The sequence below is a fragment of the Lissotriton vulgaris genome, chromosome 10, assembly GCF_964263255.1.
Source record: "Lissotriton vulgaris chromosome 10, aLisVul1.2, whole genome shotgun sequence".
Lineage (NCBI taxonomy): Eukaryota > Metazoa > Chordata > Amphibia > Caudata > Salamandridae > Lissotriton > Lissotriton vulgaris.
This window is the reverse complement of record NC_141698.1, coordinates 625,379,432-625,403,960: the sequence shown is the minus strand read 5'-3', so window position 1 is coordinate 625,403,960 and position 24,529 is coordinate 625,379,432. Positions and strand designations below refer to the sequence as shown.

The window sequence follows — 24,529 nt, the reverse complement described above, 5'->3', positions numbered from 1 at the left end:
CATCAACAACATCAGTTTCTGGCGTCGATACAATGACGACATACTCATGATTTGGGATGGTAAGTAAGAATCCCTGTACACTTTTCTCAATTGACTCAACCAATGTGACCCTTACCTTTGGTTCACGGGTACAGCCAACGCACAGGGCATAGCCTTCCTGGACCTCACCATTGAGGCTGAGGCAGGTACCTTAAAGACCTCCACATATTACAAACCCACAGCTAGAAACTCTCTTCTCCAATTTGAGAGTTTCCACCCGCGCCCTCTGAGAGAGAACCTCTCCTTTGGGCAATTTCTCTGCATACACCGAAATTGTAGCTCGACTTCAGACTACCAGAGACAGTGAACAGACCTCGCTTTGAAAATACAGGAAAGAGGCCTAATAAGATCATTGAAACTACAAAAAACTGCACCCGTAATCAGAATAGGGAGGCACTCCTAGAGGAGAATGTGCAGAAAGACACACCAACACCACTCACCTGCGTCACAACGTACAATGAAGCATCGAATAGTGTGGCGAAAATAATACGGAAAAACTGGCGGATTCTCAATAAAGGATCCAGAAAGTGGGACCAACCACTATTTGCATACAAAAAAGCAAGTAGCCTTAAAGACCGCTTGGTTTACACCCGCCCCCCAAAAATCCAGAAAACCACTACCAACACAGTCCTGAACGCCTGGGGCTTGACAAATGTAGTTGGTCACTACCCATGTGGAGATTGCAGTGTGCGCCACCTGACGCAACCGACCAAGACACTCAACTTAGAACCAGGGAAAACATTTCACCAATTGAAACACGCTAATTGTAATTCGAGCAACACAATATACGTCATTGAATGCCCCTGCAAGCTCCATTACGTCGGCATGACTACACGGAAAGTGAGGACGAGAATTATGGAGCATCGTAGCACCATCTGATGCAAAAAGAGCAACAGCAAACTATTGGACCACTATTTATAGGAAGGCCTTACCCCAAACAACATATTACGGACAGTGATAAACACATACCGTACCATAATGTAAACAATGGCAAATTCCTGCTTGCGAAAGAAAAACGCTGGATATACCGCCTCTCCAGCCAATGTCAGTTAATCCAAGGATTAACTGACAATATTCCTTGCAATAGTCTCAACAATTAGAACTCACATTCTGACCCAACCCGACTACCAGTAACCTCCAGAACCATACAAAAGTCAAATGAAATACTCATCCAACTGTGGGCCACACAATTCTGGCTTCGCATATACAAGATCTTAGGAGGAAACTAAGGAAATGGGTATGCTCATCTTGGAATTATGAGCAAACATCACGCTTGGCAACGACTCTGGCAGCCTAATATGACACCTTCCTTCTAATCACACTTTACATGAAGAGATACCTCTCTTCCTCTGAAATGTTTTTTCCAATTAAATGTGCACGTATTCTATGTAAACTAGAATGTTGACAAACACTATTCATTAGACGCATAAAACACCCTTCCATGCGTTCACGCTTTGCACAAGTCTATAGTCTGCTTTCTCTTCAAACTTCCCAATCTGTAAAATAGGACAAACCCGGGTATTATGCTTCAGGCCGCCTTGTTCATTTCACTTGGCCCCGGTACATAGTACAATAAAAAGCCCAATCGGCTCACTTTGTAAATATCTTTTAACTTTTCACTTTCTCGCTAATATTCATTCCCGATGATAGTCAACCCTCACTACACACAGGGCAGCATAGTCTGTCGCCTGTTTCCTTCCCTAGACGCTTCTCGCGCCCATCTGGGAACTGTCTTCAGCTGCGGCACCAGGAGGATATTTAAACGCCCCCGAAAAGCATTCCGCTATTGACGGAGTCCCAGTGAAGACCAAGAAGGTTGAGCTGTGGGTCCTGAGCCTGGATGAAGTAATTGGGGAAAAGGGGGGGCGCAGCTAACACCTCGGCTCTGGGGTTTGCTCCTGTGACCTTACAATGGTCACGTCTCACTCTCTCTCTTCTTTTGACATTGCCAGAGTGTGACAGAGGGATGGACCCCCTCCAGGGCCTCATGAAGTAAGAATCTTTCAAAACGAGAGGAAGAATCTAACTTTACCCTTTTTTCCACCAGCACCTCTGCCACATAATATGTACAAATATCACCACACTAGCTACATTTATAGCACGGTACCGCATATTGTCAATACGGCACATCTCAGCCACGTGCCAACACGTACCACTACACACGTCCGTGTATATTCGGATGATTACACAGGCACGCCGGTATGAAGTAACACAAGTAAAATAGCGCCTAATGTGATGCTTACTCATGTATGTGTATGTGTTCTTTGTTTGTTTGTCTGTTTTTACCCCACAGGTACTAAACTAGAGGAAGCCATCCGATTGCATATACCGCATTGAGGTTGGTGGGTGAGGAATTTCATAAAAACAATAGTGTTTTTTCTCTCTGACACACACTACATGAGTTCCTAACTAATAGCTAGCTCTTTTTGATTGTTTATAGTTTAAAACTGCACACACACACACACAGGCTGCAATGGCAGGCCTGAGACATGTTTAAAGGGCTACTTAAGTGGGTGACACTATCAATGCTGCAGGCCCCCATAGTAGCATTTAATTTACAGGCAATGGACACAGGTAGTGCCAATTTACTAGGGAGTTATGTGTAAATTAAATATGCCAATTGGGTATAAAGAAAATTCAACATGTTTTAAGGAGAGAGGACCAGCCACTTTGTGCACTTTACCACTGCTAACCAGTGCTAGAGACCTAAACACAACAAAAACAAACAGAACAAGCATTTACAATGCAATGGTTTCGCCTTTTGAAAAGTTTGAGCTATTGGCATTGTAAATGACAAATTTTTTATTTATGTGTTGGTTTTGAAAATAAATAAATGGCATTGTCATTTACAATGCCAATAGCTTAATCTCTCGCAAATGCGAGACCTACAGCATTTGCAATGCAATAGGTCACGTATTTACGCGAGTTTGAGCTAATGATATTGCAGATAACAATGCGTTTTATTTATGTTTCAAAAACCAAAACATAAATAAAAGGTCTCTCACACTGCTGTCTCTCACACACTGCTGCCTCTCACAAACCATGCTCTCCCACACACCATGCTCTCCCTAGAAGACTCACACGGCTGTCTCTCTCACACTGCTCTCCCCCAACCGCTTAGACCACACATGCAACCTCAGCATCATACTGGACTCCTCGCTCACAATGAACTGCTAGATCAACGCTGTATCCTCCTCATCTCTGCTTTTACAAACTATGTCTACACCAAAAGACCTTCAGATGGATCCCCACCTAAGCAAGAAAGAGTCACCCACGCACTCCACCAGCAGGCTGGACTATGGCAACACCAGCATCACCCAGAAATTCCTCAGAAAACTACAGAACATTCAAAATGTCGCAGCAAGACTGGTCCTCAGCATCCCTAGCCGAAGCCATATCACTGAACACCTTCGTGAACTTCACTGGTTCGCAGTCAACAAAAGAATCGCCTGCAAAGCCCTCCACTATTCTGGACCAGCATACCTGAAACACCGCCTCGCATTCACGGTATAGCCACCAGACACCGTCACTCCGCTCCGCCCGACTAGCCCTTGCCTCCATCCCTCGTATCCACAAGACAAGAACCAGAGGAAGATCCTTCTCCTACCTCGCCAAGACCTGGAACAACCTGCCCCTCCACTTCAGGCAATCCCCTTTGATGACCCAATTCAAGAAGACTTAAGACATGATAATCTGACTGAACACAGACGGACCAGCAGTACCCACCCCTCCCTCCAGCGCCTTGAGACCCTCGCGGGTGAGTATCTCCGCTGTACGAACCCCTGATTGATTGTTTAAATGGGGTTGGATTACATTGTTTACAGTTATTTGTCTCGATCTCTAATGCAGGGTACATCACTTACTTTCCAAAGTGAGCGTAGCTTCTTAAAAGGAAGGTTGTTTGCCTTAAAAATAGATCTTATGGGTGGAACACAAAGCGTATGACACTGAAGTGAACCATGTTAAACATTTACTGATATATGGTCAAAAGATCACAGACATTTCTTATGTGCCACCACACACTTGCAGATCACAGTGCATACAAATGGTGTTGGGAACATATTTAAGAAAAAAGATTAGAATCATAAAGATTCAATGTCAATACACTAAAAAGAGAGCAGAAATCGTGAGAGGGAACGGTATTTATGCCCGTTTGCATATGCTCAGTCATGCACTTTGGAAAACTAAAGATTTCGGAAACTAAACATGCAGGCAATAATGTAGGTGAAAATGCAGAGAAGAAAATTACTGTTCAGCATGAAGGATTAAGAGGGTTGCTTTCTGCAGCTGCCTACAGCTTAGTCATGAGACTATGATATCATAGTTTTACGTATACCCATTGCGGAATGAACTGGGGGGAAGGGTTTTTGTTTTATAAAATGATGCATTGTCAAGACCAAGCTGGAACAGTCAGTCCTTTCAAAGTGGCACAAATACTTTTCTTTCATTGGCGACCTGTGTCTTTATTACGTGGCTACGAGGATTACTGTGGGCACTGCCAAAAGCCTCTGGAGGAAATGTAAGAATCAGCGTTTGAGCAAGCTGGAAGCTTTAAATGCCTCAGCTGCATCACAATACTGCTGCAGGTTTCAAAACGTCTGCCCCCAACACTATCAGCTGGCCATGCTACTTAGCAAAGGTAAAACGGTCCTTGGGAATAGGACAACTCATTTTATTCAAGCCAGGTAACCAATTTAACTGTCAGCTACAGATTAATTCTCCAAAGGAAACCTATACACTATAGGATAAAACACTCCCCACTAGAGAATAAAAATAACAAAACTACTCATTTCAACCAATGGAACCGGGGGGAGGGCTTATTTTTTTGTTCGATTTTCAGCAGCACTGATATTGTCCAGAACATGTTTGACGGTTTTTATAAGCAGCCCTGTGCAAATCACATAGGTTACATGGGGATAAAGTATCTCAACTTTAAAAGGTTGATAATGTAATCACTCACCGATGATCACATACAGAAAGGAGGGGACGGCTACTACGTTCATCACTCTCCATACAAACAGGCACGTAAGGGAAGAAGGGTATCAAGGTAGCAGTATCATGGCCGTCTAGAAGCCATGCCCATGGACGTCAATTCACCAAAAATACCGGGTGTAGGAGCATTTCGTTACTCCCTTCAGCTTCCAGGGAAGGTCATGTTCCACCTAACCGTGCACATAGCAATTCATTGTATTCTAGATAGAGTCCAGTTTGCATGTTATCCTTCTTGCGACCATCATATTCGGTATACATGCATATTTCAATTCACAGAGTGTATGCAGTGAGCTCAAAGAAGTGCAGACCAGAATGCAATACGATTTTTTAGAAACACTGTCACCTTACGGTCACAAGAAGGGAAGGAGCCAACACTGGAGGGCGAGTTTAAATTCTTTATTGCACAAAACCATCCGAGGAAACTAAGAGCCAATTGTCCAGGATCCTTCCTTTGCAGTCCGGCTTCAACTTCTGAGACGGGGTCCGGGGGCTTTGTTTCCCAGTGCATGTAAAGCAAAGAAACAAAAACGAGGCTTTAAGGTCTGGTCACTTTATAGAGGAGGATAAGGGAGGGGGAGTGAGGGAATAGCCAGAACCACCACCGACAAGAACGTACTCCCGTGAACTCTGCTTTATACTGCGGTGCCCAGGCGTTCCCTCCCGTCTCCTACCCGGTCCCGCCCTTCTTAGTTTTAAAGAGCGAACCCAAACGAGCACGCACCTGGGTAAGCCACGCGTCCTCCTTTGCGTGGCTGGGCGATACGTGGTAGCGTTGGCCTCCTGGCGTTTCAGCTGCCGTGGCCTGTTTTCCCGCGTCAGTCCTGACGTCTTCTCCACAGCCTGGGTCAGAACTCCCGAAGGACTCCGGCGTCTTGGTCTCGGCTCCCGCTTCCGTGCTCCAGCCCGCGTTGGTCTCCTGGTGTTTCACGGCGTCTTCCCACGACGACTCCACCACTGCACTGCGAGACACGGCGTCTTCCGGGTCCACCCTCAAATGAGGAGAGTTCGAATCCGATAGGGCCAGAAAGTCACGTGGTCCAGAGGCGAGGCTGTCAGCAAGAAGGCAAGGGCTATTCTTAAAGGGCCCGTAGCAGTCCGCCTGTAGGTAAGACGGAGAATCAGATAACTCACTCTGAGCCGAGCAAGGGACCCCGTGACAAACACACTATGATATACTATAAGCCCCACAGGGCCATAAGGCACAGGAATCCCTTGAATTGAGAGACACACATCGTTCATTCATTTACACTAGTTCAGAGGTAAAAAAGTGAAAGAATAGAGATCATTCTAGGAGGAAAAGGTGCAAGCAATAAGAAAGATTTTTGCAATAATCGTGTGATAAAGCCAATCGGAGATCTTATCCAGCGGACCTTAACATTTATGGTCAGACAATGGAAAGCCCTATTTTAATGTACCTTAAAAACAGCTGGCGCAAGGCGTATATCACTCACGCTTCTTAGAGGGTTTTTTTGCAAGTTTCTTGGACGGCAGGATCAGCTCTCAGGGGCTCTGTCAAAACACATGGCAAATATTCAATAAAATTCCTGTCACGGAAGCATGTATCGGGGGTCCTGACAATTAATGAGGGTTACTCCATTCTTAACGGGAAACTTACTCATGGACCCGGAAAGGTAGAGACTGTTCTGTTACAGCAGTGCACAGCTTAGAAGTAACGGCAGATGGACGAATCAGACCACCTAGAGTGAATATAAGAAATATATTTAAAGGCCACAGTAAAAGAACAGGCTAACGTAGTTCTTAATATCGGATATCCTAAACTCGCGAAAACCACGGTAAGGCAAAACTTACTCTCTAAACGAGGTTCATAATTGTGGTATGTTTCTTCCCAACGGTTAGCTTTTACAGCTTAGAAAAACGAGAACTGCCCGGCAGGGACGAACATCCGATGTCTGTCTCTGTAAATGGAAAAGGCGGAAGATAGCGAGTTCCGAAATGGCTCAGAGAGACAAGATCAATTCTAGGGGGTTTAGACAGACTGCCGCGCTGTGTTCTACAATCATAGACGGTCAGCCGCGCTGCGTTCTACAATCCTCAACAGTCATAGCTACCGAGCAGTCAAATTATCCCTTCATTACCGACCCCATGTGCTACATGTACAGGGCTAGCTAGAAAATCCGAGACCCAGCGTTTGGCAAGAAATATAGTCTTAGAATCAGAGAGAGAGTCCAAGACTAAAGGACAGGATAGGGCGTTAGGGTGCTTACCTTAGGGGTACATAGTAGCAGTTTTTCACATTGGTTCCTCCAGGGGCGGCCGCAGCGATTCGGCAGTATGCGGAATCCCAGCAGGATTCCCGCGGTTTAAATCAGGTGGAGGACACACCCCCTCCCCTTCCCGGGGGCGGGCCCGGGTTCGTAGATGGAACGTGAAAAAACCCCGGACCGAACCAGATGGAAACTTACAAGATTCAGGGGGAGATACCCTCGATTGAAGCAGAATAGAGCCCGGGATGGTAAATACCAGGTTGTGCGGCGATGTCAAAAAACAACCCGGATCAGTCGGGCGGCGATGGTAAAATGACCCGAACCTATCGGGGTTCTGGGAAGTTCAGACAACCAAGCCCCGCACGTCGGGTGGAGTAAGACCAAGCCTGGAGAGCATGATATGACGGTGAAAGGATTGAGGGGTTTATCATCGTGACTTTCTATGAACCGTTTGAAATACATGCTAAGAAATCGTGCAGTAAAATAAGGTCTAAAAAAAAAAAGATGTAGAGATGAGTGAAAAACAATAGAGATCACACCGGCCAGATCGGCGCAGGGCAGATCATGTAATGTCACTATATCAGCATACTAGCGGGAGGGGGGCGGGCAGGCACACGGACAGCGGGAGGGGGGCTGGCAGGCACACGGACAGCGGGAGGGTGTTGCAGGGAGGCACACGGACAGCGGGAGGGGGGAGGGAACGGCAAGAAAGGCACTCACCTGGACTTCCTCCTCGACGTCGGAAAAAATAAACCCCGCCCACGGCCGCGATGACGATCGGAGAGGGAGGAAATCGCGGGAACGCCCACGAATCTGGTCCGGCCATGACGGACATATCTCTGTTCCAATGGCTAGCCTCCATTTATGGAGCAAGCCAATGGAACAGAGGGGCGGATTCCCAAGCACATATTATTCTCATTAGGTTTTCTCCTGCGCCGAAAAGCTGCACAGAGTGCAGCCTTCGGCGAGGCGAAACCTAAGGTTTTCACCTGCGCCGAAAAGCTGCGCAGCGCGCAGCCTTCGGCAAGGCGAAACCTAAAAACGTGGAGGGTAAAAGGCAAAAAATCTGGTGATGACCCTGCAGAAAGGGTCAAGTCCAGTAAGCACATATTGATAACTATAAAATAATTAGCTTTTTCTCCTAAAAGACCACATACCTACTGATGTACACATGACAACACTTTAATTTTCCCAATAGTTACAGTTAATTAATATGTAGTGCAGTGATCACTTTGCACCATTAGAACAAACTTCACATAATGTTGTAGGGGATTCTAACCTATTGTTCTTTGCTATAATACTACATAGGTTGTGGATTTCAAAGCTTAACTCTGGGAGATGAGATTGTCTCCTTTGTCTTGCTGGGTTCTCCCACACATACATGGACTGTAGTAGTGCACCTGGTCAAGAAGGCAAGTTAAAGGTCTGTTTCGAGCATATACCCCATCACGTGGGGCTAAGAAATAGCAAATGGATTCACACACCAGTTTAAGCAAAAAACGGAAACACATGCAGATTCCTCCCAACTCTTTGCATTAAACTTAGAAGCCTTTTATAATAAACACATGTAAATAGAGAGCAATAGCTAACCTTTAGAGCGTGATCTATGTCTCCATTTGCATTATGTAGGGCTTCAGAGGCAGTCCGCTCTGAATATCCCATGCTTCTTAATGTATTGATTTTATCCAATCTTTTTCTACGTTTCGCTCGCTCCTCTTTTCTGATTCTTGACTTTTCCTATAAATTGATAGTAAAAAACAAAAGCAGAGTACATTAGTAAACTGAATCCATAATTAGTAAACCAAAGAACATATTTTTCTTAATCATAATGCTGTTATTTTCAGTTATGTAACTGTGTGCCTCGCCCCAATGCTCTACAACAGATTCGAAAACAATAAGGCAATCAAAAATAAAAGCATTTGTATGTAGAAGCGGAAAGTATCAAAAATGCAACTGCTATTATTTATCCTTGGAACACCATCTCATATCTTATTTTGTCAAAAGGATGTACACTCCAGGAAGATTCAACATATATTTAACATTATCTCTTTACATTATTTGCATAATTCAAACCTAGACACATTTGATAATGCAAGCACAGAGGCTAGGTTAACAGAGGAAACATCACATGAAAGTGCATCGGAAAACAGAATACTGTTTAAAAAAAGGAGTGAACCTTAGGTCACAAACTACACCACGGGAATGAATAAGCTAATGACTAAGCTCGATTGTCATGTTAAGCAGCCCCACCAGTTGATTCACTGTCAGGGAGACATTGTGAAGGTCCAGCCACCACCACAGCTCATCACATCTAGAGAGGACTCAGGACAGCATTCTGCCCTGCTTGTTGCAATACCACATGGAGGTCATGTTGTCAGTCATCACCTAGATCGATCTGCCCTTGATGGACAGAAGAGCATTGAGGGTCAGGAGGATGGTGTGCAGCTCAAAACACTGATGTAATAACACTGCTCCATGGGAGACTAGAGACCTCTGGAGAGACACGTCTTCTAGGTGACCACCCCAACCAAAAATGTATGCATCTGTCACCACTGACCCCTCCAAAGGAGGAAGGTAGAATGACCTACCAAAGCTCAGGTCGGCATCACAGAGCCACCACTGAAGATGGCCCCAATGAAGAGAAGCCATTGAAAAGGCTGCATATGGGACTTGGCTCACTGATGGAAAATCCAACAGCGAACAGTAATGATATTGTTGTCTGGTGCTAGCAGAGGGGGAGGGTAATATGAACCCTACCAGTCTAGAGACACCATCCAGTGCTCTAGATTCAAGGCCATCATAACCTGAGCCAGTGTTATTAAGACTTTGAAGTCCTTCTTGCAGACCAGAAAGTACCTGAATTACTCTTTTTTCCGGGGGAACAATTTTGTACAATCCTTTGTCAATTGGCATCATCATGTACAGTGCAGCACTGAACTAGCCCTTGCAGAAGTCTTTTCTGGATCGGCAATCAGTCTGAGCAAAATCTGGCACTGGTGCTTTCGGAGCTGGGGTCAGCGCCAATAAAGGAATAATCAATGGGGGCCAGTGGCAAAGAAACCAAGGCACGGCCCAGCACTTGAAGTAGAATGGGATGAGGCAGTACAGTGTCTCTCAGCACCAAGGAAGGACCTGGCGGTGGAAGCCCATCTTGAGGCCCTGAGGGACCCATAGGGTCTAAAGTAACTCCTGAGTGTCCACAAGAATTTGTAGAGTTACAATATGTCCACCATGAAGACTAAAATGTGATACAGAGTCAACTACGGCCTTGGGATCTCAGACACATCAGCTCCAGGACCAGAATCGGATCAGAGACAGAATTCATTTACAGACGTGGGCCTTTAAAGTGCTGGCCAATGGACTACTCACTAACACAGCAGTATCAAGAGAGTAAAGAGACCCATTCCTGATTGTATGTGTTTTTTCTTTAACGCAACTCTCAACCGAGTCCTGGACAACCAGAGGATGGGGAGCAGGAATGGAAATTAACTCACAACTTTCAGCAGGATCAACCTTAATTTTTATGCTTGCCAACATAAAGTTTAGCTTCTTGCACCATGATTGTCTTAGGGTGCCTCAGGAATATTTGTCATAATCTTGCAGGTTTGAGCCAAAAACTTGCTTAAAGCACAGTTTAAATTCTGTCATTTTTCCAGGCAACATTCCTGGACTTTGCTATAAAATGGTTTAGATAGAAAATTCAGAGTTTGAAAATCAAAGTAGCAAACTCAGGGTTCACATCGAAGTGCATAGTTAAAGAGGAACTAACCTCAGGGGGGCATCAATATTCAGCGCTGTATCATCTTGTCTGAAGGCAAGACAGACTCACAATGGAGGCCAATAGTGCCACCTACTACCACACCTACCTACCACAGCTATTCTTGCAGAAGCTATTGCAAGAATTCCGGACCCAGTCCGGCACATGGGGAGATTCACAAGGTGAGGAATCTAAGGTTAGAATTAGCCAACATGAAAACAATTACTTCAAAAGGTAGATACAGAGAGAGATATTTTATTGAGGTATGTACTAAAAGCACCTACTCTCTGCCCTGCATTTCACTGCAAGGAAAACAGCATGGGTAAACTTCACTAGCAGCAATGCTTCCCTTTCCTGCTCTCCATTCAGTGAAAGAGTGAGTGGGCTGAGAAGATGCAATGAATGTCCTCTTGTGCCGCTGTGTAATGAATGCAAGTGGATTGGTAAGGAGATATTAAATTAATGGGCAATAGCATCAGGTAGTTTGCTGGGAATGCAGAGTGCAAGTGTACATAGATGCTTGACAATATTTAACTATAACAGTCACCATCTCACCCCAATGTCCATACAATGCATACCTAAATAATGCTCAATAATGCTGTACTGCAATGCAGCTATACGGTCCCACACTTTCTTCCTGAGGGGTCTGGTAGGTCCTTTGCAGCCATTGCTGTGTAATTGACAGCATTGTGATCTGCCACTTGGGTCTCTCTCTTTTTTGGGTGGGTTCAAACTGGGACAGGGAGGCAGGCAGCAATAGCAATCATGGAGCAGACAAATAGTGTGGGCCCTGGCAAGGCAAGACTGACTCAGGCATTGGATTGTTGAATATCCAGTTCAGCCTTCTTTTAGACTTGTGCTTTCCACTATCCAGAGGCTCGAACCCTGCCAGTGGGAGTTAGGGGAACACAGGTCTAAACCTGATTCTCATAGAAGTTGAGTGACTCCCCGCAAAGAGACTTATCCGCCACAGTTTCTGCTTCAGGTATGCACTTACCCTTCAACTGAATCAGATCGTTAGATGTAGTTCACATTACCCTAAATGTCCCGGCCCAGGATCAGAAAGTCTGGAGGAACAACAGAACATGAGCCAAATACCCTTGCCATTGTGCCGTGTAACCAACCATGTGCAGCTTTCAAATAACATGGTTAGCCTCCATCCTAGACCTCTTGCATGTGCGATTCAGAGATTGGAGCCCTGACTTAGGCAAGTTGAAAGTGTCATCTATTAACTCCTTGACTTGCCCTGCCCAGTACCTAAAGAGTCTTCAGGATACTTAGGGCACAGAAGTGAGCACCCCAGGGCAGAAGAGTACGATCCTGCTGAATAACACACACCTCACCAGTAACAACTGTCTTGGCTTGGGCGTTAAGGCTGAATATTTGTTCTGTCGGGACATGCACAGATGAGTACTCCAAAAAACCTTCCTGATTAAATGTAACGAAATCCAGCAAAAAGGTAGCTAGATTAAAGTACCATGCTCCTTCACTATTCTTATCTTCCTATCTACTTCCATGATTGGTTGGAACTGCCCTTTACATCCCTGCAAACCAGCTGCACAAGTTGACCAGGGTGGTGGAAAAGAAAGGGCTGCCAGAGGCTGCACCTTCAGTTCATGTGCGGCAGTCGGGTACACACAGTGTTAGCACTGGAGCAGAACACAGAGTCTTCTACCCTCACCAGCACACACCAACAGTAAGATTGATCTGCTTTGGTGATAAAAAGTGATTTTAAAAAGCATAGGAAGGAGTCAGGGGTGAACTGTACGGAAGGGCTTTGTGGATGGTGCCACCTGAGATAAGGGGATGTCCTCTGACAATCCAATGGGGTTTGCAAGCTAGACAGTTTAATGATCACGCCTCTAGTTGATGCAAAATTTGTCAGCTCCTGGCTGATCTGTCAAAAATTTGTTTCTTAAACATGATTGCCCCACTCTAAGCATGCTGCCCTAAAATGTGAATGACAATCCGATGTTACAGCTGATGGAGCAGACTTAAAAGTTCCCAAAACAAAGGCTGACAGAAAAAAGTCTACCTTTCCCTGCAAGAAAAGTTACAACTACTAACCAATCAATTGTTGAGCTGCTGTAAATAGCTCTGGCGAACAGCTAAAGCTATCACTTTAGAGAACTAATACAATAAGCAGTACCCTGCATCACAGTCAGCTCAAGTTAGTTTCATAAATGAAAAAGGATTGCATAAAGCAAGAGATCTCCTGAGAAATCCCTCACTTTAATGTTAGCTAATGCATCTGAGTAGCCAGTGACATAGTTAGTGGTATATGTGTGCAAACAAGCCCTACTAGATATTAACATTTTTTCCACAGTGATGGTAAAACATTTTTTTTATTTAAATGAAGTACTAATATTTGTATAGATCTGTATACAAAAGACTAACATGCAGTTTATACTTCTGAAGGATAAGTTACTTACCTTTGGTAACGTCTTATCTGGTAGAGACGTGATCTAGCCGCTGATTCTGTACTTGTGAACTTCCCAGGTGTCAGACTGCATCCAGAAGAAGATAAGTAGCGTCGGTAGACTCCACGTGACGTCGGCATTGTCGTCTCTGTCATTGTGATGTCCGCATTGTCTATACAGGTGCCCCCTTGGTGTGCTCAAACAGTACTTTTCATGACTTTCAACGCCAGAAGCGCAGAGCAATAAAGTTGACTGACAATGGTGTGTTTAGACAACTAGGGCCCTGAAGGGGAAAGCCCGGACATGAAGAACTGATCCGCAGTGCAGGTCGGATGGGTGGGTCGGTAAGGAATCTGTGGCTAGATCACGTCTCTATCATATAAGGCATTACCAAAGGTAAGTAACTTGTCCATCTGATAGAGACATCTAGCCACAGATTCCTTACCTGTGAAGAGATACCAAAGCAATACCATCAACGGAGGGACTGTGGAAAAGTTTAAACCAGAAAGTCCTGTCGAACCGAAAGGCCAAAGAGGCCATCCCTACAGTCCTGATTGCCAATGCAATAATGCTTGGCAAACGTGTGCAGGGATGCCCACGTAGCCACGTGACAGATGTCGAGGACTGGGACACCAGGCTGGAGAGCTGTGGTGGCTGCGTTAGCTCAGACAGAATGAGCCATGAGGCGTTCAGGAGGTTGTTTCTTTGATAGAGTGCAACAATCTTAATGCAGTGGATAACCCATTGGGAGATGGTCCTCTTCTGCACAGCTAGCCCATTCTTACCTCACAAAGAGTTGGTCGTCCACCCGGAACTCTTTAGTGCAGTTAAGGTAGAAAAAACTCTTTTTGGGTCCACACGGGGGGGGACGTTCTTTCTCCTTACTAGGATGCAGAAGAGCATAGAAGGTTGGCAACGTAACATGTCAGTGAGTTTCCCCCGATGCTGCACCCACTGGAACTTCCGGTCCCACGGTAGAGCATGCATGTGCCATCTGGCATGATTCAGTAGCAGGATGCAGGAGGCATGAGGCCCAGCAGCCTCAGAGTCAGTCTCACCGAAATCCAGGATAGAGGCTGAAACATCGGCATCATAGCCTGAATATCCTGGGCTCACTGTTTGGAGGATAGTCCTAAAACTGCACTATGTCCAGAACAGCTCTGATGAAAGGGAGCATCTGGGAAGGAGTCATGTGTGACTTCGGCTTGTTGATAGTGAATCTCAGTGAATGCAGGAGGTTCCCTGTAGTCTGGAGGGGGTAGACGACCTCCTGAGGCTATCCCGCCTTCAACACACAGCCGTCGAGATAGGGGAAGACTGGAACCCCTGATCTCCACAGGTGAGCTGAGACCACCGCCATCACCTAGGCCAAAGGGGAGCACGGTAAACTGAAAGTGCTCGTGGCCCACCGTAAACCGAAGGTTGCGGCGATAAGCAGGCAGGACGGGAATGAGAAAATAAGCAGCCTGCAAGTCTAATACTACCATCCAGTCTCCCGGGTCCTGACCTGACCTGGTCAGAGCCGGTCGCTCCTCCCGCCGCGTGGCCCACCCCGAGGGTCCCGGTATCCGCCGCCACTGCCGCTGCCAGTTCGTCCTCTTTGCCCCTGATAAGTATTGTGCCGTATTTGTTGTTTAGCATCGTCCTCTGTGCCCCTGATATTATTGTGCCGTATCTGTTTTGCCGGTCCCCTGTGCCCCTGATATTATCGTGCCGTATCTGTTTTACCTGTCCTCTGTGCCCCTGATATTATTGTGCCGTATCTGTTTTGCCGGTCCCCTGTGCCCCTGATATTATCGTGCCATATCTGTTTTGCCTGTCCTCTGTGCCCCTGATATTATTGTGCCGTATCTGTTTTGCCGGTCCTCTGTGCCCCTGATATTATCGTGCCATATCTGTTTTGCCTGTCCTCTGTGCCCCTGATATTATCGTGCCGTATCTGTTTTGCCTGTCCTCTGTGCCCCTGATATTATCGTGCCGTATCTGTTTTGCCTGTCCTCTGTGCCCCTGATATTATTGTGCTGTATCTGTTTTGCCGGTCCTCTGTGCCCCTGATATTATCGTGCCGTATCTGTTTTGCCTGTCCTCTGCGCCCCTGATATTATTGTGCCGTATCTGTTTTGCCTGTCCTCCGCGCCCCTGATTTAATTGTGCCGTATCGGTCCTCTGCTGTGCCCCTGCTCGCTCCTGTACCTCCACCGCCGACCCACCCCGCTCCCTGCCGCTGCTCCCCCGCGGCCCCACCCCCGCTCCCTCCAGCATCACCGCTCCCCTCCCCACTCGCCACCCCGCTCCCGCCTCCCAACTGCTCCTCCCTCGCTCCGCCCCCTCCACTCTCCACATATGGCAGAGTCCGCGCGTGCGCGCCAAAGGCAAGCCCGTCTGCGCCCGTCCGCGCCTGGACCACGCCCAGCGCCAGACCTCCTGGCCCTCGCAGATGCCATCCCACCTTCCGGACGTACGACGCCGCCACCCTCAGCGCACTCAACACCGGATGCCTCCCCGGCTGCCACCGAGCCACCCCAGGACGCACCCACGGACCCTTCACCTGCCACTACTGCAAGTTTGCCTGCATCCGGACCTGCAACCCACCCCCACCCGCCAAGCAAAGCACCAACAGCAACCACCTAAAGTGCATCCTGCTCAACACCCGCTCCGTCCACAGACACGCCGTGGAACTATGGAACCTGCTCGACACCACATCTCCGGACGTCGCCTTCCTCACGGAAACCTGGATGAACGCCTCCTCAGCACCCGACATCGCCATAGCCATCCCGGACGGATACAAGATCACCCGGAGAGACCGCGTTAACTAGACTGGAGGAGGCATCGCCATCGTCCACAAGATCACCATCCGCATCACGACAGACTTCGAAGACACCCACACAGCCGCCGAACATCTCCACTTCCAGATACACACCGACCCCAAGACCACACTCAGAGGAACCCTCATCTACAGACCCCCAGGACCCCGCACATAATTCAGCGAAGACATCGCAGACTTCATCAACCCACACGCCCTCCCCTCCGCTGACTACATCCTCCTAGGGGACCTCAACTTCCACCTGGAGAACAACAACGACAACAACACCACCACCCTTCTGGACAACCTCGCCAACCTCGGACTCAAGCAACTGGTAAACACCCCCACCCACTACGCCGGACACACGCTTGACCCAATCTTCTCCTCCAGCAAGCACATCTCCTTCAGCCATTCCACCGGACTCCACTGGACAGACCACAGCTGCGTCCACTTCAGCTTCAGAAAGACCACTACTCACCACATCCCGCAACAGGCTCCCCGCAGGAACTGGAACAAGATCACCACCGACCAGCTCACTACATCACTGAATCAGAACCCTCCCGCCAGATCAACGGACCCCAACCAAGCAGCCCTCAACCTCGCACAGTGGATCACCAACTGCGCCGACGACCTCGCACCCCTGAAAACCCATCCCAGCAGGCCCGGAAGCAAGAAAGCCCCGTGGTTCAACGAGGACCTCAAGAACTCCAAGAAAAACTGCTGCACCCTCGAGAATACCTGGCGAAAGAACCCTACCACAGACAACATGACCGCCCTCAAGCACGCCACCTGCAAACACCACCAGCTGATCCACGCCACCAAGAAGACAGCATTCAAGGAACGACTAGACAACAACGCACACAACAGCAAGGAGCTCTTAAGCATGGTCAAAGAGCTCTCCAACCCCAGCGGCGGAAACAACAACATCACTCCCTCACAAGACCTCTGCGACTCACTCGCCACGTTCTTCCACAGCAAGATCGCAGACATACACAACAGCTTCGGCGAACAGACCGCGCACCCCACCACAGAACCGACACCCCCCACCACCACCCTCCGCGACTGGACCCCGGCCAGCACTGAAGACACCATCCGCACTATGAACACCATCCACTCCGGATCACCAACCGACCCATGCCCCCACCACGTCTTCAACAAGGCCGCCTCCGTCATCGCGTCTCAACTCCGGGACATCATCAACTGCTCCTTCAACACCGCCACCTTCCCGGAGAGCTGGAAACACGCCAAACTCAGCGCCCTCCTAAAGAAACCATCAGCAGACCCCACCGACCTCAAGAACTACCGCCCCATCTCGCTCCTTCCGTTTCCTGCCAAAGTCATCGAGAAGACCGTCAACAAACAGCTGGCCGCCTTCCTCAAGACGAACGGATCCCTCGACCACTCACAGTCCGGCTTCCGAGCCAATCACAGCACCGAGACCGCCCTCATCGCAGCCACTGACGACATCCGAACCCTGCTCAACAACGGGGAAACAGCGGCCCTCATCCTCCTGGACCTCTCCGCAGCGTTCGATACTGTCTGCCACCGCACCCTAGTACAATGCCTCAGCAACGTCGGAATCCAAGAGAAGGCACTGGAGTGGATCATTTCGTTCCTCGCCGGAAGGACCCAGAGAGTCCGCCTCCCCCCGTTCAGATCAGAGGCCACCGAAGTCATCTGCGGCATACCACAAGGATCATCACTCAGCCCCACCCTCTACAACGTGTACATGAGCCCGCTCGCAGCCATCGCACGCCAACACAACCTCAACATCATCTCCTACGCCGACGACACCCAGCTGATCCTCTCCCTCACCAACGACCCCGCCACTGCCAGAACCAACCTGCACGAAGGGATGAAAGAAGTAGCCGAGTGGATGAAGAACAGCCGTTTGAAACTGAACTCAGACAAGACGGAAGTCCTCATCCTTGGACCATCACCATCTGCCTCGGACAACTACTGGTGGCCCCCGGCTCTAGGCAGCGCACCCAAACCAACGGACCACGCACGCAACCTAGGCTTCATCCTGGACTCCTCCCTGTCGATGACCAGACAAGTCAACGCCGTCTCGTCTTCATGTTTCAACATCCTACGCATGCTCCGAAAGATCTTCCGGTGGATCCCCACCGAAACCAGGAAGACGGTCACCCAGGCACTTGTCACCTGCCGACTGGACTACGGAAACACCCTCTACATCGGAACCACAGCCAAACTGCAGAAAAGACTCCAACGCATCCAGAACGCCTCCGCACGACTCATCCTGGACATCCCCGCCACAGCCACATCTCCGGACACCTGAAAGACCTGCACTGGCTCCCCGTCAGCAAAAGAATCACGTTCCGCTTCCTCACCCACGCACACAAAGCCCTCCATGACCTAGGCCCCAGGTACCTCAACAACCGCCTGACCTTCTACACTCCCACCCGCCAACTTCGATCGATCAGCCATGCCCTCGCCGCCGTTCCACACATCCGAAGAGACACCATGGGAGGAAGATCCTTCTCCTACCTGGCAGCCAAGACCTGGAACTCCCTCCCCATCCACCTCCGTCTTACCCAAGACCAACTCTCCTTCAGGAAGCAACTCAAGACCTGGCTGTTCGAGCAGTAGGTGACCCCCCCCCCCCCCCAAAGCGCCTTAAGACCCTACGGGTGAGTAGCGCGCTATACAAATTTCTTGATTGATTGATTGAGTTAGAACCTGAGCAAGGGTGAGCATCATGAATTTCTCTTTTCGGAGGAAGTAGTTAAAGGTTCTGAGGTTGAGGACATGAAGAAGGCCTCAGTCCTTTTTGGGGACTAGAAAGTAATGGTAATAGCAACCACTGCTGATTTCTGGCACCAGAACCCTCTCGATGGCGAAGAGAGTTGTAACTTCCTCTCGAAGTAAAGCAAGGTAATCCTCAGTCAGCCAATCGTATGTAGGAGGCTTTGAGGGAAGGGTAGCATCGAAGTGGAGGGAGTAGTCCCTTTGGACTATCTGTAGAACCCACCTGTCCGAGGTGAATTCCCGCCAGTAGTGGAGGTGTCCATTATAGAAATGGGGTAACCTAGTCGTCCTGGACCCGGGTTCAATATGATTCGAAAAACAATGGTCCTGGACCTAATTTCAAGGGAGAGTTGAATCACAACCTACAATAATAGTATAACAAATTATTTGCAGAGCCCAAACTCTGTTGGCTCCTAGTTAATTAAATACAGACAGTTTACTATGGCGCAACAACCACAAACTTTTTTCAATACAAAGGTCTTTATTCCGTCAATTTTTTTTGCAACAGTATATTCTTTACTGTAAATAACAGTGAGAGACAGGGGAAGGTTGCTTCAGGGGAACGTGCGGAGTAGAAAAGTGCTCTAGTTGTGCAAAGGGTGAAAGGGATTTAGATAATGTGGTGAACGAAAGAGATTAAAATAGTTCATTCATTAGACTGATGGGTAATTCTCAGTCTTTGTTCTACCTGGCCACATCTTATTTCAAAACTGATTACATTCGATCTTTTGACAGCATAATACAAATCTTGTGTGGCACGTAATAGTCAGGGATTCATGGTTCACGTTAGATGCATATGGGTGTCGACGTTTCGACCCGTCTTGGGGCTCAAGGGGTTACTGGGTGCCTCGGCCTGTGGGTTTTCCTCAGGACGGTGGGGGCAACCTGAGTGTAGGTGTAGTGTCTTGGTCACACACCCGCTAAATCTTGCTGGGTCAGGGAGTCCTCCTGTTTAGTTAGGTGCAGTGACTTGACAGCTCCTGCATTGATTGCCCATAACTTGGAACTGGAACTTGTAACTGTAAGTAATAGCCAGTACTTTACCTTGTACCCATAGATGGGGACGTACACTGCACCTAACTAAACAGGAGAACTCCCTGACACAGCAAGATTTAGCGGGTCGAAGTGGTGGTCGCACCTGAAGAATCTCAGTCCCCGAGCCTGCAGCCTTTGTTCAACTTCCAGCTTTCCAATTGAATAACAGTGAGCGCCCAAAGGCCCAAAAGCACCCTGCACCCAGCCATGCGAGTGCCACTGGGAGTGCAGCATCTATCCTACTCTACTTCCCAACTTGCCCTGTGTAAGTGACCAGGAGCTCAGTTCGCACAGCCGCGTGGGCTGTCTGCTAGCAGCCACCAACCGAAGGCCCCCTACCCACCATAGGATAATATTGGGCCTACTCACTCTGCACCAGGCTGCCCCTGTGCCGCTGAGGGTGTACTTACCTGACCCTGGGGGACCCCTGAGTCTACCTCCAGAACCTTAACTCTGCCAGCCAAGTACTCACCCGAAGACCGATAACTTGATTTTCTCCATAGGGTAACATTGGCTAGTTTCACTTGAAAATTCTTCCAAGTGTCGAATTTTGCAACTTTGAAATATTCCTTAAAAATCGTCCCAACATCAAAAACGAAATGATTCACCTGTGATTAGGAGAGATCCCAATGCTGTATCTTTGAGCCCAACACTGAACCTAAAAAGTAATTATAACTGTGATTTACTGTTAACCCAATTTTCCCCCATAGGAAAATATTGCCTGGTTTTTGCCAGAATTTCTTCTAAGTGTCGATTTTCAAAACTTACAAATATTCCTTAAAAATCACCTGTGTAACAAAAACGATTTATTTCAACTGTTTACAGGAAATGCACCAGGGCTGAATCCAGGATCCAGCCCTGAGTAAGAAAACCCTTTGTAAAGTGATGTTATTGCATTTACTTAAAACTTCCCATTGAGCTTAATGTTATTTTGTGTTTAACTTGTGTTACATATTGCAACAACTGTATCTATTGCATTTAAAAGTCAACTGCTATTTGAAAGTATTCAATTGCAACATCTCATTCTGAAAAAGTATTTATGGTACCTAATTGTGGTTCTAAAATAAAGTAACTATATATTTTTATACACAAAACAATTGGCCTAGAGTTCAGTTATTGAGTTTGTGAGACCATTTGCTGACTGAGTGTGTACGACAAATGCTTTACACGGTCCTCTGATACTGCCTTACTGCTCGACCAAGCTACCACTTTAGAGAGTAAGGTTATATCTAACTTTAGACTCTGCCAAACCTCTGGGGACTCTGGACTCTGTGCACACTGTACCTTACTTTGGTCCAGTATATACAAAGCCACTTTCTTACATTGGTGGATCAGCGATGGGATACAAACTTGCAAGTGTTGGACTACTTGGTTACCATCTGATCACACAGCAGAACTCTTAAATTGCCTTCAGAATTCTGATTTTCCAAAATTGGTTTCTCTAAAATACTAAAAGTCTCGTCAGGGCCTTGCTTAAGTCCCAATAGAATTTTAAAGAAATAAAAGTCAATATAGTGAGGGTAGAGGGTTAGAACTGTCCGGTTAGAATGTCTCAAATGAGCCCAGCTACTAGTGAAGTTAATACCATGCAGGACCTGGTTGAGGAGCTCAACCTCACACCTTACTTACACTTGTCTTTCAAGGAATTGAGGTCCTTATGCAAACAATGAGCCTGCATCCAACCAAACAAGGGCTCCGTGAGCTCCTGGCTGAATATGCTCAGGGCCACCCCTCTGAGAATGGTGATGACCAGTCAGATGGGGAAAGGGAGGTGGAGGAGGACACTCCCCCCCCCCCCCCCCTCCAGTCATCCCTAGGGAGGAAAGGGCCCCCATACCCTTGACTCCAAGAATCAATCTCTGGGAACCTAGGAACCACACAGGTGGACCAGGTGAAACATTGGGAATAGCCCCAATGAAGAGGACAGCTTTTTTAGCAAAGCTGGCCAAGAGATTAGACCTAGAGTCCAGACTCCTGGCTCTAGAGAAGGAAAGGAAAGAGATGAGTTTAGCACCCGTCAATGGTGGCAGCAATACTAATAATAAGGATAAAGAACAGCCTTATGATCCTAAAACCAAAGGGATTGTCCCTAAATTTGAGGAAGGTGATGACATCACCAAGTGGTTCACAGCCTTTGAGAGGGCTTGTGATATGAGGAAGTTAAAGAAATCTCTCTGGGGGGCACTCCTGTGGAACTGTTCTCTGGTAACTGCAGAGACAGGCTTCTGACCCTCTCTGGGCGAGATGCAGGATCCTATGATCTCATGAAGAAGACTCTGATTGAGGGATTTGGACTCACCACTGAGGAGTACAGAATTAGAGTCAGTGGGGCTAACAAAGCCCAGAACCAATCCTGGATTGATTTTGTAGACTACTCAGTAAAGACACTGGGTAGCTGGTTAACTGGAAACAATGTGCATGACTTTAATGGTATTTACAACCTGTTTATGAAGGAACACATTTTAAGCAACTGCATTGATGAGAAGTTGCATCAGTATCTGGTAGACCTAGGTCCACTTTCCCCTCAAGAATTGGGAAGGAAGCAGATCACTGGGTCAAAACAAGGGTAACTAGGACATCCACTGGGGGTGACCAAAAGAAAGGGGTCACAAAGCCTCCCAAGAAGAAATATAGTGAACCCCTTAAGGATAAAAGTAAGGAGTCCCAGGCAGCCCCCCAAAAACCTGTCCAGGAGGGTGGGCCCAGAGACACCTCACAAACTAAACCAGGGTACCAAGGTAAGAATTGGGATACCAACAGAATTTTGTGTCACAACTGTCAGAAGTCAGGACACCACACCAAGGACCCTAGCTGTCCTAAAAACAAGATCCCTAGTACACCTCCAGGGGTGACTAGTGTAGCTTCAGGAGTTGCCCCTGTAGCTCTGGAGGAAGGGTCCTCAAATGAGGAAGTCCTCCTACCTTTCAACTGGAAAATGGGCCCAAGAGGTAAGCTGGAGATCCCAGAGGGGAGTAGACACTTCCACCACCTACTGGTGAATGGAATCCCAGCCACTGCCCTTGTGGTGGTGAGCCTCAGCAAGGCCTACCAGTGCAAGGGGTTCACCCTTCTCTGCACAAGTCCTCAGACCAATAGGATAGAAGTTGGCACAAAAACTGTAATAGAAAATACAAAGTTTATTAACCTCATGAGGTGGAACTACATTCACACAACACCCTTCGGCAATGTATGAAGTAGTACACTGAATGGAAAGAGCTTGGTCCTTTTATACCCACACAGGGGCTCAGAAGAAGGCGGTACAAGTACAATAAGTAGGTTTTAGGCACATATAAGGTCAAACAGAAAATGCACAGTCAACAAGTGGGAGGAGCTAACAGTTGCTAATTCTGGTGAACACATCTTGACATTTACAGACTAACAGCAGCTGCATGGACAGCTGCAAGCTCAACTGAGCATGTGCAAAGTGGAAGAGGCTAAATATAACCTGTCTCTAGGCAGATTTCAAGAGCAGACAACAGCAAGGTAGGACAGAGCACATGGAATATACGTGGTAGCACATGGCAAACAAAATGGCTGCCAGAAATACAAAATGGATTCCATAAAACGGACAAGATAACCTTTAAATACAGGATGGCTTCTGCTAATGCTAACCCAATCGCTGCCAAATTACAACACCCTGAGAGATACCTGTGCCAGTCACACTGTGGTGCATGACAGGTTGGTACTCCCACACCAGTATGTCCCAGGGGAAACAAGAAGAGTAAGAGCTGTCCCAGGTGGAGTCACTGTTAGGCCTGTGGCTGTAGTGCCTCTAGTCATAGCTGGGTCCCTTAGATGGAGAAAGGTGGTAGTCAGTAAAGACCTCCCCCTTGATTGTCTCCTGGGGAATGACAACTTAGAGGTGGATCTGAGCCAAAGAGAGGCACTGGCCCAATGCCAGGCCTCACCCAGGAAACCTAGGGGGACTCAACCTGCAGTCAGTGCACCTGAGCCACAAAAGAGTAAAAAGGAACAGGGTAGGAAAGGGGGTTAACTGTTAGCCACAGTTTCAGCGGGCTAGGAAGATTCTATCCCAGTGAGGGAAAACTCCAAAAGTGGCCCTGGTAAAGCCCCCCTAGCCAACAAAAAGACCTGACTATTCAGGCAACTGTCCAGCCTGAGTTGGTGGCTCCTCAGCTGGCAGAACCAAGGGTGGAGGAAGGGTGTTCACTACAAAGTGTAGTGACCCCCACCCTAAAGCAACAGGCAGACAGCCAGGACCCAAAGAGATCTGTATGATAGCCCCTTCAGTTGCCAGTCAGGAGCTAAAGGTGTGGTTTTGGGCACTGACATCTGTCAGCAGCCTCTGCTAGGTGTTAGCCTTCATGGCAGCCCTATCCTTGGCATGGTGGTCTGACCCCCTGACAAATAGCAAGCTAGGCCCCCTGACCCTATTGGTCATGGTGGGGTTGGTCAAACTGTGGGTAACCTCTGTCTGTAAGATGGGCTTTGCCCTGGCTAAGTTAGACTTTGCAGAGGTAGGCACCTC

At 47.8% G+C, this 24,529-nt stretch overlaps 1 protein-coding gene across 4 annotated transcripts in view; it reads right to left on the bottom strand.

Annotated features, from left to right (window-relative positions):
* NUB1 (negative regulator of ubiquitin like proteins 1) overlaps nt 1-24,529 on the bottom strand; it is a 398,514-nt gene that overhangs the window by 89,914 nt on the left and 284,071 nt on the right. For all 4 annotated transcript variants that reach the window (XM_086941460.1, XM_086941462.1, XM_086941461.1 and 1 more), the window contains one exon: nt 8,847-8,993. In XM_086941460.1, coding sequence (XP_086797586.1) covers nt 8,847-8,993 — 147 coding nt within the window. The remainder of the gene's footprint in view (nt 1-8,846; nt 8,994-24,529) is intronic.